Below are 14,473 nucleotides of genomic sequence, written 5' to 3' on the forward strand. Positions count from 1 at the left end.
ACATCCCCATCTTAGTGCCTGCCCACCTAGCGACCGAGTACATAATCCGCAAGGGGTACTTTTCCATGGTCCTGCAGGGGCTTGTGGATCACGGGCTGTTTCACCGACATCTGTGTGGGGTGGTATGGGAAGGTGCATGATGCCTAGTGAGGAGACTCCTCCATCTGCTCTTTAAATGCCCAAAGGCACATTCTACAACCATTCTGCAACTGCTTGACCTCTTATTAAAACACTCCTTGTCGCTGTCAAGGTGACCGGTGCACGGCTTCATTAGTCAAGGGAGCAAGGGGTAAGCAGGATCCCCCAGGATCACTATGGGCATTTCCACACCCCCAATCTGAATTTTTTGGTCAGGGAAAAAAGTTCCCGTCTGCATCTTAGAGAACAGCCCTGAGTTACAAAATACATGAGCATCATGCACCTCCGAGACCTGGGGGTGGGGGAAAGGGAGGGTGGCAAAGCCCTGGGTTGAGGAGCATTATGGAGGGGTTGCAGCGGGACTCTGTCCTGCCTCTGCTCCTCCTGAAGCTCCACAAGCCGCTGGAGCATGTCTGCCTGGTTCTGCATGATTAGCAGCATTTCCTGCGTGGTGCTGCGATCATGCTACATTTTTCAGCGACCCTGGCCATGTCCATGTTCTGTGACATGGTCAGCCTCCACGTTCTGCGGCTGCTGAGGTGTTCATGAGCTCTGCAAATATGTTGTGTCTGCTTTTTTATTTTTTTTTTTTTATTTTTCTTTTTCTCCTCCCCTCCCCCCCCGTAATCTGAGACAGTCTGTTCACAGCATTTCTTAAGGGTCCCTCCAGTGCCTAGGTGTCTACAGAATGAAAGAAAAGTAACAGTTAGCAGAGTGAAAAAAATGAAACAAATGTAACAATTTAGATAATGATCCCTGGAAAAAAATGTAGCAAATGATTCCAGTGAAACAATGTACACAATGTTTCTAAAATGTAGCAAATGGTTTCCTTGATACAATGTATAAATGATTCACTCTCTCTGCTTGTATTTTAAACCCTTACAGGGAGGAACTGACGACGGCATGGTGGGTGGGAGGGGGAAGGAGGCTGTGCTTAAAACACATGAAACCATGATGCTGGCTACCTTGATTGCAGAGAAGAATCCTACCATGGAGGGAGGAACAAGGCAGCCCTCCCCTGAAAAGTTTTTCTAGGGGTAACAGATTACATACATTAAATTTTCCATGAGATATCGACGGATGATAAACCTAGCATTTCTCATCACATAAAAAAACTGATCCCTGAGTAACCCCCCAGTACAGTCAATGAAACACCTGAGATCCCCTTTGTGACTCCCCACCCAATGTACAAGGACAGAAATGCTAATAAGAAAGAAAACTCACTAGCTGTGCCTTCCCCAGGATCATTTGTGCTGTCCTGTGGGTTGCTGGACTGCTTGGGGGTCAGGAATAAGTCCTGACTTTCAGGGAGAACAGACACCCCGCTCTCCTGCACCCTGCTCTCCTCCGCTTCCTCTTTCTTCTCCTCCTCGTCCACGGAGTCCTCATCATTGATCATGGACTGTGACCTTCCAGAGGTATTGATGCTGCACGGAGGCATTGTGGTGGGATCCCCACAGAGAATTACATGCACCTCATCATAGAACCTGCATTTTTTGGGCAAGAAGCCAGAGCGGCTGTTAGCTTCCCTGGCTTTCTGATGCGACTGGCACATCTCCTTGATCTTCATGCAGCACTCCTGAGCATCCCTCTGGTGTCCCTTCTCCAGCATGCCCTGGGATATCTTCCCATAAATGTCCAGATTCCTTTTGCTGGCTCTGAGCTAAGCCAGAACAGACTCCTCACCCCACAGCCTGATGAGGTCTAAGACCTCTGGTCAATTCCATGCTGGAGCATGTTTGGGCTTTGCAGTAGCCATGTGGAGAATAATGATAAAGCTCTCTCCATGTTGGCAGCACAGGAAATGAAAATTCAAATCTTCCTGGGGTTTATGGGGAGGGGACATTTCCTGCTAGCGTGACCACTGAGCATCACGGTGCGACTGTCCAGAGTGGTCAAAATGGGGCATTGTGGGATACATTCCGGAGGTCAATTAATTAGATTTAAGTTCCCTTGCATCTACACTATTACTAAATCGATTTAACAAATTCAAGTTAGGCGCTATGCTACTTGCGGAGGTGATCTTATTAAGTCGATTTTACTGGCACCTTAATTCGAATTAAGAGTGGTGCCAGTGTAGATTCGCGTGTAATTAAGTTGATTGAAGTGACTTTAAGTCGACCTAAGTTGCCAGTGTAGAACAGGCCTCAGTCTCCTTCAGAGTCCACTCTGATTTGCAAATGGGACTTAGAGCTGCTTTAGAGACTGCTGCTCATGGTCCCTGCTGTGAACTGCTGATGGGCTGAGCTCCCACAGGACTCAGCACTCATGCTAGCTTTACTGCACTTCCACCCTTTTGTTTACTGAGTCGATTTAATTTATTCCTCATAAATAAAAGGGCAAGATGAGTAGCCCTGCCTTTCATTCAGCCAAGTCAAGCTTTATCTACTTTTCCCCTCCCCCATCCCTGAACTTTCCCATGACTGGGGAATTAGGACTGGGATGTTTTCTTCCTGAATGAGCCCTGCAGTCTCCCCTGATTGGTCTAAAGTAACTAGCAGCACTGGCTGAGTTGCTTACTAAGGGCTCTTAGCAGAGGTATGCAGAAAGTATTCTAAGTCCTGCCTCTGGGCTACTTGCTGCAGGCTGAGTGGCTGTGAGGGGCTCTTCTTCTCCGGGCTGTAGGGCTTCTCTCTCACAGAATCCCAGCTGCCAGAATGGTGGTAGAGCTTTTTCTGGATCTCCTCTCCCAGCCCTGCCGTGCCCTCTTTATATTTGCCAAGAAAAACAACATCCCATTTGAGTTCAAGCATGTGGACCTGCTAAAAGGTGAGTGAAGAGCCCCTGTGCTTGGCCACCCCAATCCCTGTACCTGTGGGGACGGACTCTGTGTTGTCTCTTTGCTCTGTAAGGGAGGCAATAAGCGCTTCAGGGAGAATGTTAGCTCTTAGGAGAACTAATCTGTGTTGGGCTCTGCAGATTATCAGCATGTTACACTCCTCAGGTGTAACTGATTCCCACACACTTCACTTGCTCTAAACCCTACTCTGTCCCCCCTCACAGGGGTTTTTGCCTTATTGTTCATAGTTGATCTCTAGTTGAGAGGGGAAATGTTATTTAGGAAACTAGACACTCTAAAGAAATGTAGCCCCAGCTCTTTAAACTCCTTTTTCTGCTGTTGTACTTTCACTTCGGAGCACTTTTATAACAGTTACCTGGGGTGGAGTTTTGGCTATTTTTAACTGTCAGGCTTGCATTTTGGCATGTGTGAGGTTATAGCCAGTCTCTGATTTTTAAGCCTGTTACCAGTTGATGAGCATAACAAAGAGAAGGAATGGGGCCAGGGGCATGCTCTCCCATCGCACACTGGCACAGGCTACTAGCAGTGGGCATGCTGTATCCAAGCTCCACTAAATATATTCCTCCTGTTTGATGACATGACTAGACCAGAGAACTGAGCAGAAATGCTTTCTGAAAAGTCCTGCCTCGGCTTATCTCTATCTTCCTGTAATTCAGACTTGCTGATCAGGGTCTAAACCTTGGAGCTCACATGTCATCTTTAACTAAGGTTGCCAATTTTGGTTGGACACATTCCTGGAGGTTTCATCATGACCATCTTTAATTAAAGACTAATCTTTAACTCCTGGAGACTCCAGACCAATCCTGGAGGGTTGGCAACACTATCCTTAAGATAAAAAATGTTTGTTTGTTTGTTTTTCTCCCTATTATGTCCCTAAAGCAGATTCTCGTATAGGCCCTAAAACTGAGGAACTAGAAGGATTAGGAAAACAGAGTCTACATGTTGTTTAAACTCTGTGGTAATGAGTACTCTATAAATATTCTGACCTACATCAATATCTGCTGGGGCCACCTGGCCCACTTTGCTCTCCAGAGTCATTGCCTTGCTTGCTCCACCCCAACCTGTGGGTTCCTCTCATTGCACTCGAGAGAAAGTTTGTTCCACAAAACAACATTTATGGCCTTTACTCCCTTTTTGGAAGGGTCAGTTATCTGACTGTGCTAAAGCCAGCTGTGTCACATGTTCCCTTCCCTCTAACTTATTTCTTTATTTTGTTGTTGTTGTTGAGGGGATGTTTATGCCTTCTGCTCAAATGTACTCCTGTTCTTGTAGGATGGAAATGTTGCTTTTTTTTTTTTTTTTTTTTTTTAAACTTGTCTTTTCTGGAAAACTCTGTAGCCTTGCTGTTGTTGTGAAAATTACCCATTACTGACAAAGGGAAGGGTTGGCAGGCAGATGACCTGGTCCTGCTGCAGGGTTTAACAATCACTTCCAAAATAGTGCTGAACATGATTAGTCCTCAGTTCAACGACAAGCACAGGCATGTGGCTCACCAGGTCAGGTGTGCATGTTGCCAACATCTGTTGTCAGAAATGGGGAAATCTTTTGTAGAATAGATGTAAGGTTCATGGTGACTGCAGAGCTAGTGGGGTATGACATGACGAGAGTGAAAGCTTAGTGACTGGGAGAAAAAAACCTTCCTTTCTCAATTAAAATGCTTTAAACTTGGTTGATATCTACCTCTTGTTAATTCTTATCTAACGTCAATTACTGACATTCTGGATAAATTACTCTTTTTTGTCAAAAGACTTTATTCCTGGGCCCTTCAGTTCAAGTTCATAACAAACATCATCTGAGCCTTCCAGAAGGTCATCCAGCCTTGAAGTTCATTATATTTTACAAATTTTAAAAAACCCAAGGAGATAATTTTAAAAATAATGAAGGGAGGGAAAAACTTTTGTGGGCTCTCATCCACCATAAAGAACAAAAGGCACAACCCTTTTAAAAAGCATCCTTTGCAGGTTTACCTTTTAAAAGCCTTAAAACTTTGAAAAGGGAGGAAGGATTTTAGACTTTTCACCATGCCTTGTGTTTTCTCTCCTTTTCCCTACTCCTTAATGTATTAATTTGCACGTATTGCTCCATTCATCCCCACTGAATATTCCATCTACAAAGAGATCATTTTATCCATCACTGAAATGCACCCACATCTCGGGTAACAGGGATCAATTGTTTAACAAATAAATAGCAACACTGTATAGCAAGACAGGAAGTGAAGAGTATTGTACCCAACTGAAACTTCAGGAGGAATTTAGCCAGACATAATGTAACTATCTTGTTGGAATTTAACTCCAGTATCCTGATTGATGTACCTACTATGGCAAAAGCTGCCATGTGACTTCCAAAGACCACAAAAGGTCAGCATTTCTGATTGAGACTTTTTTTTTTTTTTTTTAAAGATGGCAGCCTCTCACCCCCATCTGACTGTGCAGAAAGTACTGCCTATTGCACTACCAGTACCACGTCCTGCAACACCCTGGATTTTCTTTGCAAATATTGTGTTATCTGGTGAGCACTAGCATGCTAGCAACACGAGGTGATGTAACCACAGGCTGGCCACCACATACAACCAATCTGTTTACACAACATGATGACTATCACGATGACTATCTCTTGCAGAGAGAGCAGCGATTTCTCTCTCCATTAGACTGCATGAACCTGAATGTTGGCACTGCTACGGAGAGCTCTCCATTACTCCCTGTTTGAGTGACAGCATGAGCCCAGCCTGCTTCTGACTCTGATCTTTCATAGCTTACTCATCTTCTAGGCCTCACACACTTAGACACAACTGCCACTTTGAGGCACCTAAAGCCAAAATTTAGGCACCAATGAGATCATCAAAACCCCTGCTCAGCTGCCACCTCACTCTGGAGGTATCTCAGATTCTTCAGTGGGCATTCTCAGCACACCTACGTACATACAAAATGCTCACTGTAGATCAAATCCCTTCCTAGCTGGAGGTAGGGACTGGGAGTTCTCCTCAGAGTCTGCATCTAATCCAAGTACTCCCAGCATCCTCTCAGGCTGTGGAGGTTCCCTTCCATACCCTGCTACTTTGGAGCACAAGATGCTTTCTGTGATGGTGGGGGATGCACTGATAGTCTGAAGCAACAAAACAGCATGTAGGGGCTGACATAAACACCCCAATAGGGGATTTACGACTCATTTAGTTGCTCATGTTTGACAACCTGCCTCCCAGGCAGTAGCTATGTTGTCACACTGATGCTGGTAGCTGTGGAGTGGCCCCAGCTGGCTCTGAAGAGGCTCAGCCATTTCTTTACCAAGGAAGTCTGTCTGCTGTCCTGAAGTCAAAGCTGTGCCTGCTAATTGTCTTTGGTACCAAAGGCAATAATTCATCAATAGAAGTGTGAAATAGGGACACATAATGGAAGCCCTCCTGGGGTTTTACTGTGCCTATGAACGACCCATTTTGCCTGAGTTCAGGCAGCCCCATCTGGGCTCTTGCTGAGATATGACACACACAGAAGAATCTGTCAAAGTAATGTGGCCTTAATGTGTCTATGCTGACCTCTCAGCAGCTGCTGTGTGCTGTGTCTCAGGCCCCGTGCTGGTTCCTGCCCTATATTCCGCAGAGATTTTACACCTCTCTTGCTCCTGCTGCAGCCCTATTGATAAGGTGAACATGAGTGTACACAGCAGGGTGAGTCCCTTGCCATCCATCTTACTGCAGAAAATGTAGCTTAAGCCTGACCAGAATAAAACAATGAAAAGGAAACTGTGTGTAATTACTAACATGCAAGCTACTTCCCCTTCTCCCCTCCCCCCCTGCCCTCGCTGCCAATATGGCATAAATATCAGATTTAGGCTTCATATCCTAGGGTGACCTTGAGCCTGGAGTCACAGATATGTTAAAATGCCTGAGATTCACTTGGGTTGCTGTTGCAACACACTTCAGCTCGCCTCTTGCTCTAGGTCCCTCTAACAGTAACAGCAGGAAGGAGAAATGCCGTTTCTTGAGCAGACACTGCAGTTACTCTCTTTTCCTGGTACTCACTGATATAACCCAGTGCAGCCTGGCAGCAGTTAATCTACCAGTTTTCATCTCACTGCTTCACTGAAAGGTTAAGTGAATCCCCTTTAGGCCTATGGCAGACCCGACTGTTTCACAGCACAGGTACTCTCCCCCAGAATCTCAGGCTTGCTTCCATTCCTTCACTGGGGGAGCCTGAGCTGGCAATAAAGCCTACTAATAATGAGTTTTGCTACATAGTCTCTCCTCCCTATGACTTGCTCGTGCTTGACATTCATCTTTCTAGAGACTTTGGTATTGGGAGATGAATAAGATTATTCAAGGTACTGTGGGGAAGGAAGCATTGTCAGTTTACAAGAATATTTAACTTATTTAAAAAAAAATGTAGGTTTGGGCCTCATTTCCTTTATGCTACTAGCTACCATGAGCCACTAAAATAGGGGGAGGGGGGGAGGGTTAGCCAGTGAACTTATTGAAAAAGATGGAAAAACCGACTCAGTTGCCATTGGACTGACTGAAAGAGACTACAACAAAATCACAAGTTCCAAATGTTCCCTGCTGTCTTTACCAAAGCCTACATGTTGCCTATGAATACAGCAGAGGAGCACTACTACATTTGTTCCTCCTACAAGGATTCTAAGGTGTATTGTATCTCTCACTGCACAAACCTCCTGGATTCCGATGGAAATGCTTATAAGTTAAATACATTTGGTTACATTTAGGTCCTAAATGGTACCAGCATGGACAATTCATGCATTCATGGTACAAAATCAGGGTTGTTATAGCCTTTTATGCAGATAGACCATAGCCCTCTATGCTGCCTCTTGTAGACAGACCTGGGCTGGATGTGGAATAAGCAGGTGAAGGGAAGAGTGTACTAAAATCTGCAGTCCAGATCAGTGCTCTTGCTTCAAGCCCTAGTCTCAAACCCTGATAGAGTTGCAGAGCATGGGAGGAGCCATGAAGAGGGTGTCAAGTTCAGCCCAAGGTCTGAATTTAGAACACTGGAAACAAGTGGATGGTCTTCTTCACTAGATGAGTCACCATTGTTAGGTGATACCTTTAAATAAGACCTCAGAGCTCTTTCGTGAAGTGGCAATTGCCTGTTAGCCCATTGAAACGGATGCCGCTTAATATGTAAAAACCAAACTCTGCTAAAAAGCACATTAAATACATCTTTTTATAACTTGTATAAAAATACAAACTAGTCTGCTATTAAGCATTGGTGCTGCATGCATAATAAATCCCACTCATGGAACTAAACACAGGCCCAATTCATCTGTGTGATATGAGCTAAACCACCAATTGCAAAGCAGAGTTCAGTAACCATTGGAAGCTTCATTCTAAAGCCCAAGGATGGTTGGCACTTCACAGATGTGCTGCATTGGAAGTGAATTTCCAAAGGTCTTGAGTCTCACTAGAGACTGATTGGAACAAATCCTCTGGAGCATTCTTACTTCTCTAACATTGTGGGTTTCAGGGAAACAGATGCAAAGGGTGAGGACTGGACAGAACAGGAATCGTCACCCAAAGGCTTGGGTGACCTGAGTGAGGTCTAGGCCTGAAATCCTCCAGGCAGCACTACAATACAGGAGTAAGCAAAGAGATAAATATGGAAAAACCTTGACCACCTTTTTTTTGGAAGGTAGCCAAATAAGGCTGTGTTCCAAATTAAACCACTTCACTGTGTAAAGATGGCAAGCCTCATTTATGACTATTCAAATATCAGAAAACATTCCCAGAAGGCTCTGCATTATCTGGGGAGCAGCTGCCAGAATGTTAGTACAAAAGGTTTGAGAGTTGCATCATTTAGCTCTCTGAGGTTCACTGCTGCGAGTTTGTTAGAGGAGCTTGAAAACAAAGGGCCCAATCCTGCAAACACTCAATCATTGACTGAAGTTGGTGAGTCTAGCCATGTAGGCAAGGCAGGGTTTGCAGTATTGGGCCCAAAGGATATGAAGAGCACTCAGACTTCAGGTATACTAAATATTTTTTCTCTTCAGACCATAAAGATCATCTCTTTCCTTCTTTCTTGTATTGAAGGTTTGAAGAATTGTCTTGAGAATGCAAACCCACGCCAATGTCTGTTCCTACCTCAGACCTGGCAGCATGTCTTTCTCTCGGCTCCCCACCCCACCCCACCCAAGATGCTGCAAGCTATTCCTGCAGTAAACTAATGGTGTCCGTTCCCTTTGATAATCCAAAGCAACAGATGTCTGAGTACAAACTATAATGAATATAACCTACAGAAAATACCCTGAATGCTAACAGCTGCTTAGAGGGGGTTGGTAAAACTGTCACAGAACTCAGTTACAAAATGTCGAAATCCTGCCTCATTCTAACAGGGACTCAAAAGATGACTGCATCTGAATGGAGCTGAATGGAGAAGGAAAGAGATGGAGCTGTGCTCCTGTCAGGCCTATGTAACTGTAACTTTATCATGGTTACCTTTGTCCTGCTTCCTTCTTATGGTTAAACCCATTTGTTATTTCTCATCGTAAAAGTAGACTGCAAGTTCTCTGGGGCTCTCGCTCTGCCTATGTAAAGTGCCTTGCACAGGCATCCTGATGGGGTTTTGGGGCACTACTGCAGCAGATGTGTGCTATTAAAACAAGGTCTATGGAGCAGACTTATGCTGACAAGATTATCAGCATAAATTGAGCCTTACAAGCCTTCTACCAAATGTCAGAGCATGGAACACGTGGGCAATGAACAGGAGAGAGGCAGACTGCTGAGCTGATGGACAGGGAACATGGCATCAGGTGTAAAATCTAGATCTGTTATAAAGCTCTGTTGCCCACTTGTTCTCCTAGGAAAATAAACAGACTTTTCCTTATGTGAGCAAAATTGGGAAGTCATGGTCAAATATTCCCATGGACTCTGATGAGCCTCACCAATGGGTGAAGAATCTAATTTGATCTTGGTGCTAACCTTAAACTCTGTTAGGTTGTTTCCTTCTGGTCACTGAATATTCTTTGCATGGCACCATCACCCCCTTCTTAATCTCCTTGTCAATCTTTTTAGGGCAGCACACAAGTGAAGAGTTTGGCAAGGTGAATGTGCTAAAGAAAGTGCCAGCATTAAAGGATGGAGCGTTCACCTTAGCAGAGAGGTAAGATCAAACAAATACAATCCTCTGATGTGCTGTCTAACATCACACTACTTGGCATCTGCCTGCTGTCATGCTCTGTCCGCTGCTCAGAGTCCTACCTAACTGCTTGCTCATCTTTTCTCTCTCCACGCCTTGTCTTATCTGTTTTTATACACTGTTGTTTTTGTCTTTTCTGCATTCATGCCCCTTCGTTTTGCTCCCTATTTATCAGCCCCACTCTTCTATGGTTCTTCCAGTCCTATATCTCCCCTTTCCTTCTGTCCCTGCCTTGCTACAATTGGGATTCCACCTTGAAGCCCTGGAGATGAAGATAAACATTGGCCCAGCCCTGGTCATCAGCCACCTGCATCAGGTGATGTTGCTGCTGAACTGCCTGTTGGCTCAATGTTTTCAAAGCTCCATAGATCTGGTGAGTCTGTGACGTGCTGACTCCATGTGCAGGAAGGGCTGACTTGAGGACATCTTACAGGTCTGGTAACGTGAAGCTTTCCTATTATGGGGTCTGGGTATATGGTCCACTGTAGATGGCATAAATCTAATGGTTCAAGTTGCAACTGGAAATATAGGAGGTAGTGAGGTGAGATGACTGACCCCTTTTAAAAAATAAAACATTTTTTCCCCTAGCTGGATAAAAAAGTATCACAGTGCAATTATGTTTAAAACAAAAACAAAAAACCTTAAGTATATGGGAGGGAGAAGAGGAAATCTTCCTCTCACTTTTCTGGGGGATGGTGGGAGAAGCAAAAGTGAGAGTGGATTTATTTTTTCCACTTTCTCCCCACCCCCACATCCCCCACTGGAAAGGGGCTGGAATTGGGACCCAGAAACTCCAAACATTTTTTTCAAAAAAAACCTCATTCATTTAATTCATCTTGAAAAGCAAAACTTTAAAAAAAAATCCTAAAAATGTTCATTTTCTCACTATTTCTTTTGTGAAAAATACACATAATTTCAAGCAGTGCTAGGAAGCAAATTTTGCTATCTGAAAGCTATAATGTTTTGCATTTCTAGTGGGTTGGGGAAGTGGGGAGAGAAGTCTGAGTTGTAACCCTTTGGCTGGTTATTAGGGACTGTGGGGAGATCCTTGGGTCTGTCAGTATTGACTCCCTAACATAACTATTGGTAGTAAGAGTATTTGTGTGGTGCGGGGAGGAGGGAGACGGGAAGAACAATCACTTCCATCTCCTCTTAATTTCCCTGTCCATTGTTCCCTGTTTCTATCTGAGCAGCATTGCGATCCTGCTCTACCTGAGTCGAAAATACAACACCCCTGATCACTGGTACCCTTCAGACCTGCAGAAACGGGCCCAGGTTGACGAGTACCTGTCCTGGCAGCACACTGCCATTCGGGAAAAAGGATGCCAAGTTTTCTCTACCAGGGTAAAGATATTAGTTGCCATGAGAGCTGACTGCTACCATCTGCTAGTGCTGTGGGATGTAGAATGTGTTCAACCTCCCCTCTCCATAGCATCCTTATTTCCTATAAAGTCTATGTGGGGCAAGGGATTGGGGCGGGGGGACCCCTTCCTCGGAATGGCTCTAATGCAGAGTGTCACTATCTTGCCAGACTGGTACCCTGCCAGGGTAGTGTAAATCTCTATTACATCCCCAAAACTGCAACCTCGGTGCTCTTTTAATGTAAAGTCCAGCACCCAAAAATTAGAAAATGCCAGATATGCTGTTTGCTTGGGGTCTCTTTTATGGATGACTGGGATTGTTTCTGACTGGCTAGGCATAACGGACTCTTGTCTCTGTGAACACAAGCCCTCTCTTCTTGAAACAAGGGGCTGTGATTGCAGTTGGTGTGAAATGTTTTATAAAGGCAAATGTCTTCGAAAGGGAGAATCTGAACAAGACTGTTTGATTTGGGGGAATATGATGTAACAGGTTGTAATGTTAGCCAGCCTGGCAGAGGGAAGTTTCCAATACCAATTAACTCAGTCCAGTCCTTAATAAACTAATGAGGGATACTTAGAGTGGTTCCCAGTACCATGGCTGAATGGTGGATGGACTAAAAATTGGTAGGTAACATAAGAGTTGCATTTTCCTCTCCCTGGTAGGTACTGGTGCCTCTCATTGTAGGGCAGCCATTGCCTCCAGAGAAGCTAGAGGAGGCTGTCAAGGAATTGAATTATGCCCTGAAGCAGTTTGAGGAGAAGTTCCTGCAGGATAAGCCCTTCGTTGTGGGCAGCGAGATTTCCCTGGCAGACTTGGTGGCTATTGTGGAACTCATGCAGGTGAGTGTTTGGTCCTACTGGTTCCAATGGCCAACCAGACTTCACACAAAGCACGCTGGGTTACTAGGAGAATGGACTTACATGTGACTTTTGGTCCTGCAAAAATATCTCCAAATAAGAGATTTTGCTTTAACACTTTTTGAACTGTTTGGATAAACTGAAAAAGAATCAAAGGGACACTTCCTATGGAAAATTCCATGTTGAGACACTGTTTAAATGAAAAATATTTTGAACAAAAAACTTCAACCCAGCTCTGATTACTGGTCCTCTGGCAGAAATAAATAGAGACCAGCAAAAACCAGTAAACTAGCTGAGGGGTCCTAAATTACTGGAACTTTGTTCTAGGATGAGTGTAACTGGAGATGCTCAGCACTGGGAAAAACTACCTGTGTTTTAAATTGACTGAGAGGTGCATGATTTCCCTTCCTTAGACCAGAAATTCCACAGGGAAAAATCTGCGGGGAGAGGGTTTTGTTTTTTTGTTTTGTTTTTTTCCCTTGAAGTGCTGAGCATACAGTCTAAACTTAGAAAGAAAACATATTTATAATTAGAGTGAGGACTTCCTCTCTCTCCCTAAACACATTCACACAATTGAAGTACCACTGTACGTATCCTTAAGAATGAAGTACCTGCTTTCGTCTCCTTTTAATTGGCGATTGTGAATTTATTTTTCGTTATAAAATTGTCTCTCTTGAGATAGTTAGTGTTTGTAACATACTTATTGACCACGTGCTATTGGTTTGTCTTGTCTATTTTCATTGCCCAGCTAAGTGAAATACTGGTCTCTTCACATTCTGGTTTTCATGTGTTTGCATGACTCTAATTTTTGGGTTGCAAACGCTGCAGAGGAATTTTTAAACCCAAACAATGAAGTGTTTCCAGTGAAAACTAAAGAACGCCTTTTACTTTTGGTCCCATCCCTCTAAATGGATTCTGGTTTGGACTGTTTACATGTAAGTTGTACTAATGTGTTTTTGCTTCCATCTTTGCAGCCTGTAGGAGCTGGTTATGACCTCTTTGAGGACAGGCCCAAGCTGTCAGAGTGGCGCAACCGGGTGGAGGAAGCTGTGGGGAAGGAACTCTTCCAGCAAGCACATGAGATTATCCTGAATGCCAAGAATTTGAGCTCCACTCAACTTCCCTCAGAACTGAGGGAGCAACTGAAACAACAGCTATTAAAACATTGAATTAAAATGGGAAAGAGTCCCTCTAAGCAAAACCAATACTCAGTAGGTTTTTCTGCATGTTTCACTCCCTTCTCCAACACCAAATCTCAGTGGACCTCCTGCCCCAGATGAAAGAACAGCACCTTACTAACAATACTTTAATCATAGCCCTTCCAAGATTGACAGTGGGGAAAGACACTAATTTGATGTTGCAAACACTGAATCACCCCTTTAAACTGCAACATGGGAGCTGCAATATTGCCAGGACTCCCTTTCCTTCCTTAACTTATCCTCACTGGATCTGCCTGAGACTCTTAGCCATTCAGGCAAAGTATTTTGACACTAAACCCTGATCTACACTACAACTTTATGTTGGTATAACTAGATTGTGCAGGAGTGTAGAAAATGCACACCTCTGAGCAACATAGATTATACCAACCTAACTCCCAATGTAGACAGCCACAGCTCCAGCTCCATCCACGCTCCAGACCAGCCCCAGCACCATCCCAGCTCCAGCTTAGCCAAAGTGCTGAGGGGAGAAGCTCTCCTGTCTGTATAGGTAGTGTCTTCACTAAGCACTACATCAATGCAGTTGCAGTGCTGTAAGTGTGGACAAGCCCTGAGTCTGACCTGCCTAGAGACCTCCAGGAAGCAGCATCTGCAGGAAGTGCAAGCACACTTAGATTATATCTACACTACCCCTTATGTCACTCAGGGGTGTGGATAAGCCCTGAGTGATGTAAATTACACTGATCTAAACGTGGGTGTGGACCGCAACATAGCTGCCACTGCTTGTTGGGGGTGGATTAATTAAGTCGATGGGAGAACTATGCTGCTGTAAGCTTTCTAGTGTAGCGATAGCCCCAGTCTCCACAGGGAGTAGGATACAGATTCACAGCCTTTCTAATGAAAGTAAAGAGAACCTCCAGTTAAATGGATGAGAAGTGGACAGAGGCAGCTTATGGGAGGCTGGCCATGAGACTTTCTAAGCAAACACATGCTTTCATCAGTTGGAAGCTACTGCATCCA

General features: G+C 44.4%; 1 protein-coding gene across 1 annotated transcript; it reads left to right on the forward strand.

The window, feature by feature from the left end:
- Positions 1–2,635: 2,635 nt before the first annotated feature.
- On the forward strand, positions 2,636–14,283 carry LOC137154379 (glutathione S-transferase theta-1-like). The gene is made up of 5 exons (XM_067549973.1): positions 2,636–2,907; positions 9,954–10,041; positions 11,271–11,421; positions 12,102–12,278; positions 13,271–14,283. The coding sequence occupies exons 1-5, from the start codon at positions 2,796–2,798 to the stop codon at positions 13,463–13,465; spliced, it is 723 nt and encodes a 240-aa protein (XP_067406074.1). The 5' UTR covers positions 2,636–2,795; the 3' UTR covers positions 13,466–14,283.
- Positions 14,284–14,473: the final 190 nt, after the last annotated feature.

This window comes from Emydura macquarii, unplaced genomic scaffold, assembly GCF_026122565.2.
Source record: "Emydura macquarii macquarii isolate MOO-44397 ecotype Brisbane River unplaced genomic scaffold, CSIRO-AGI_Emac_v2 contig_1254, whole genome shotgun sequence".
NCBI classification, from domain to species: Eukaryota; Metazoa; Chordata; order Testudines; family Chelidae; genus Emydura; species Emydura macquarii.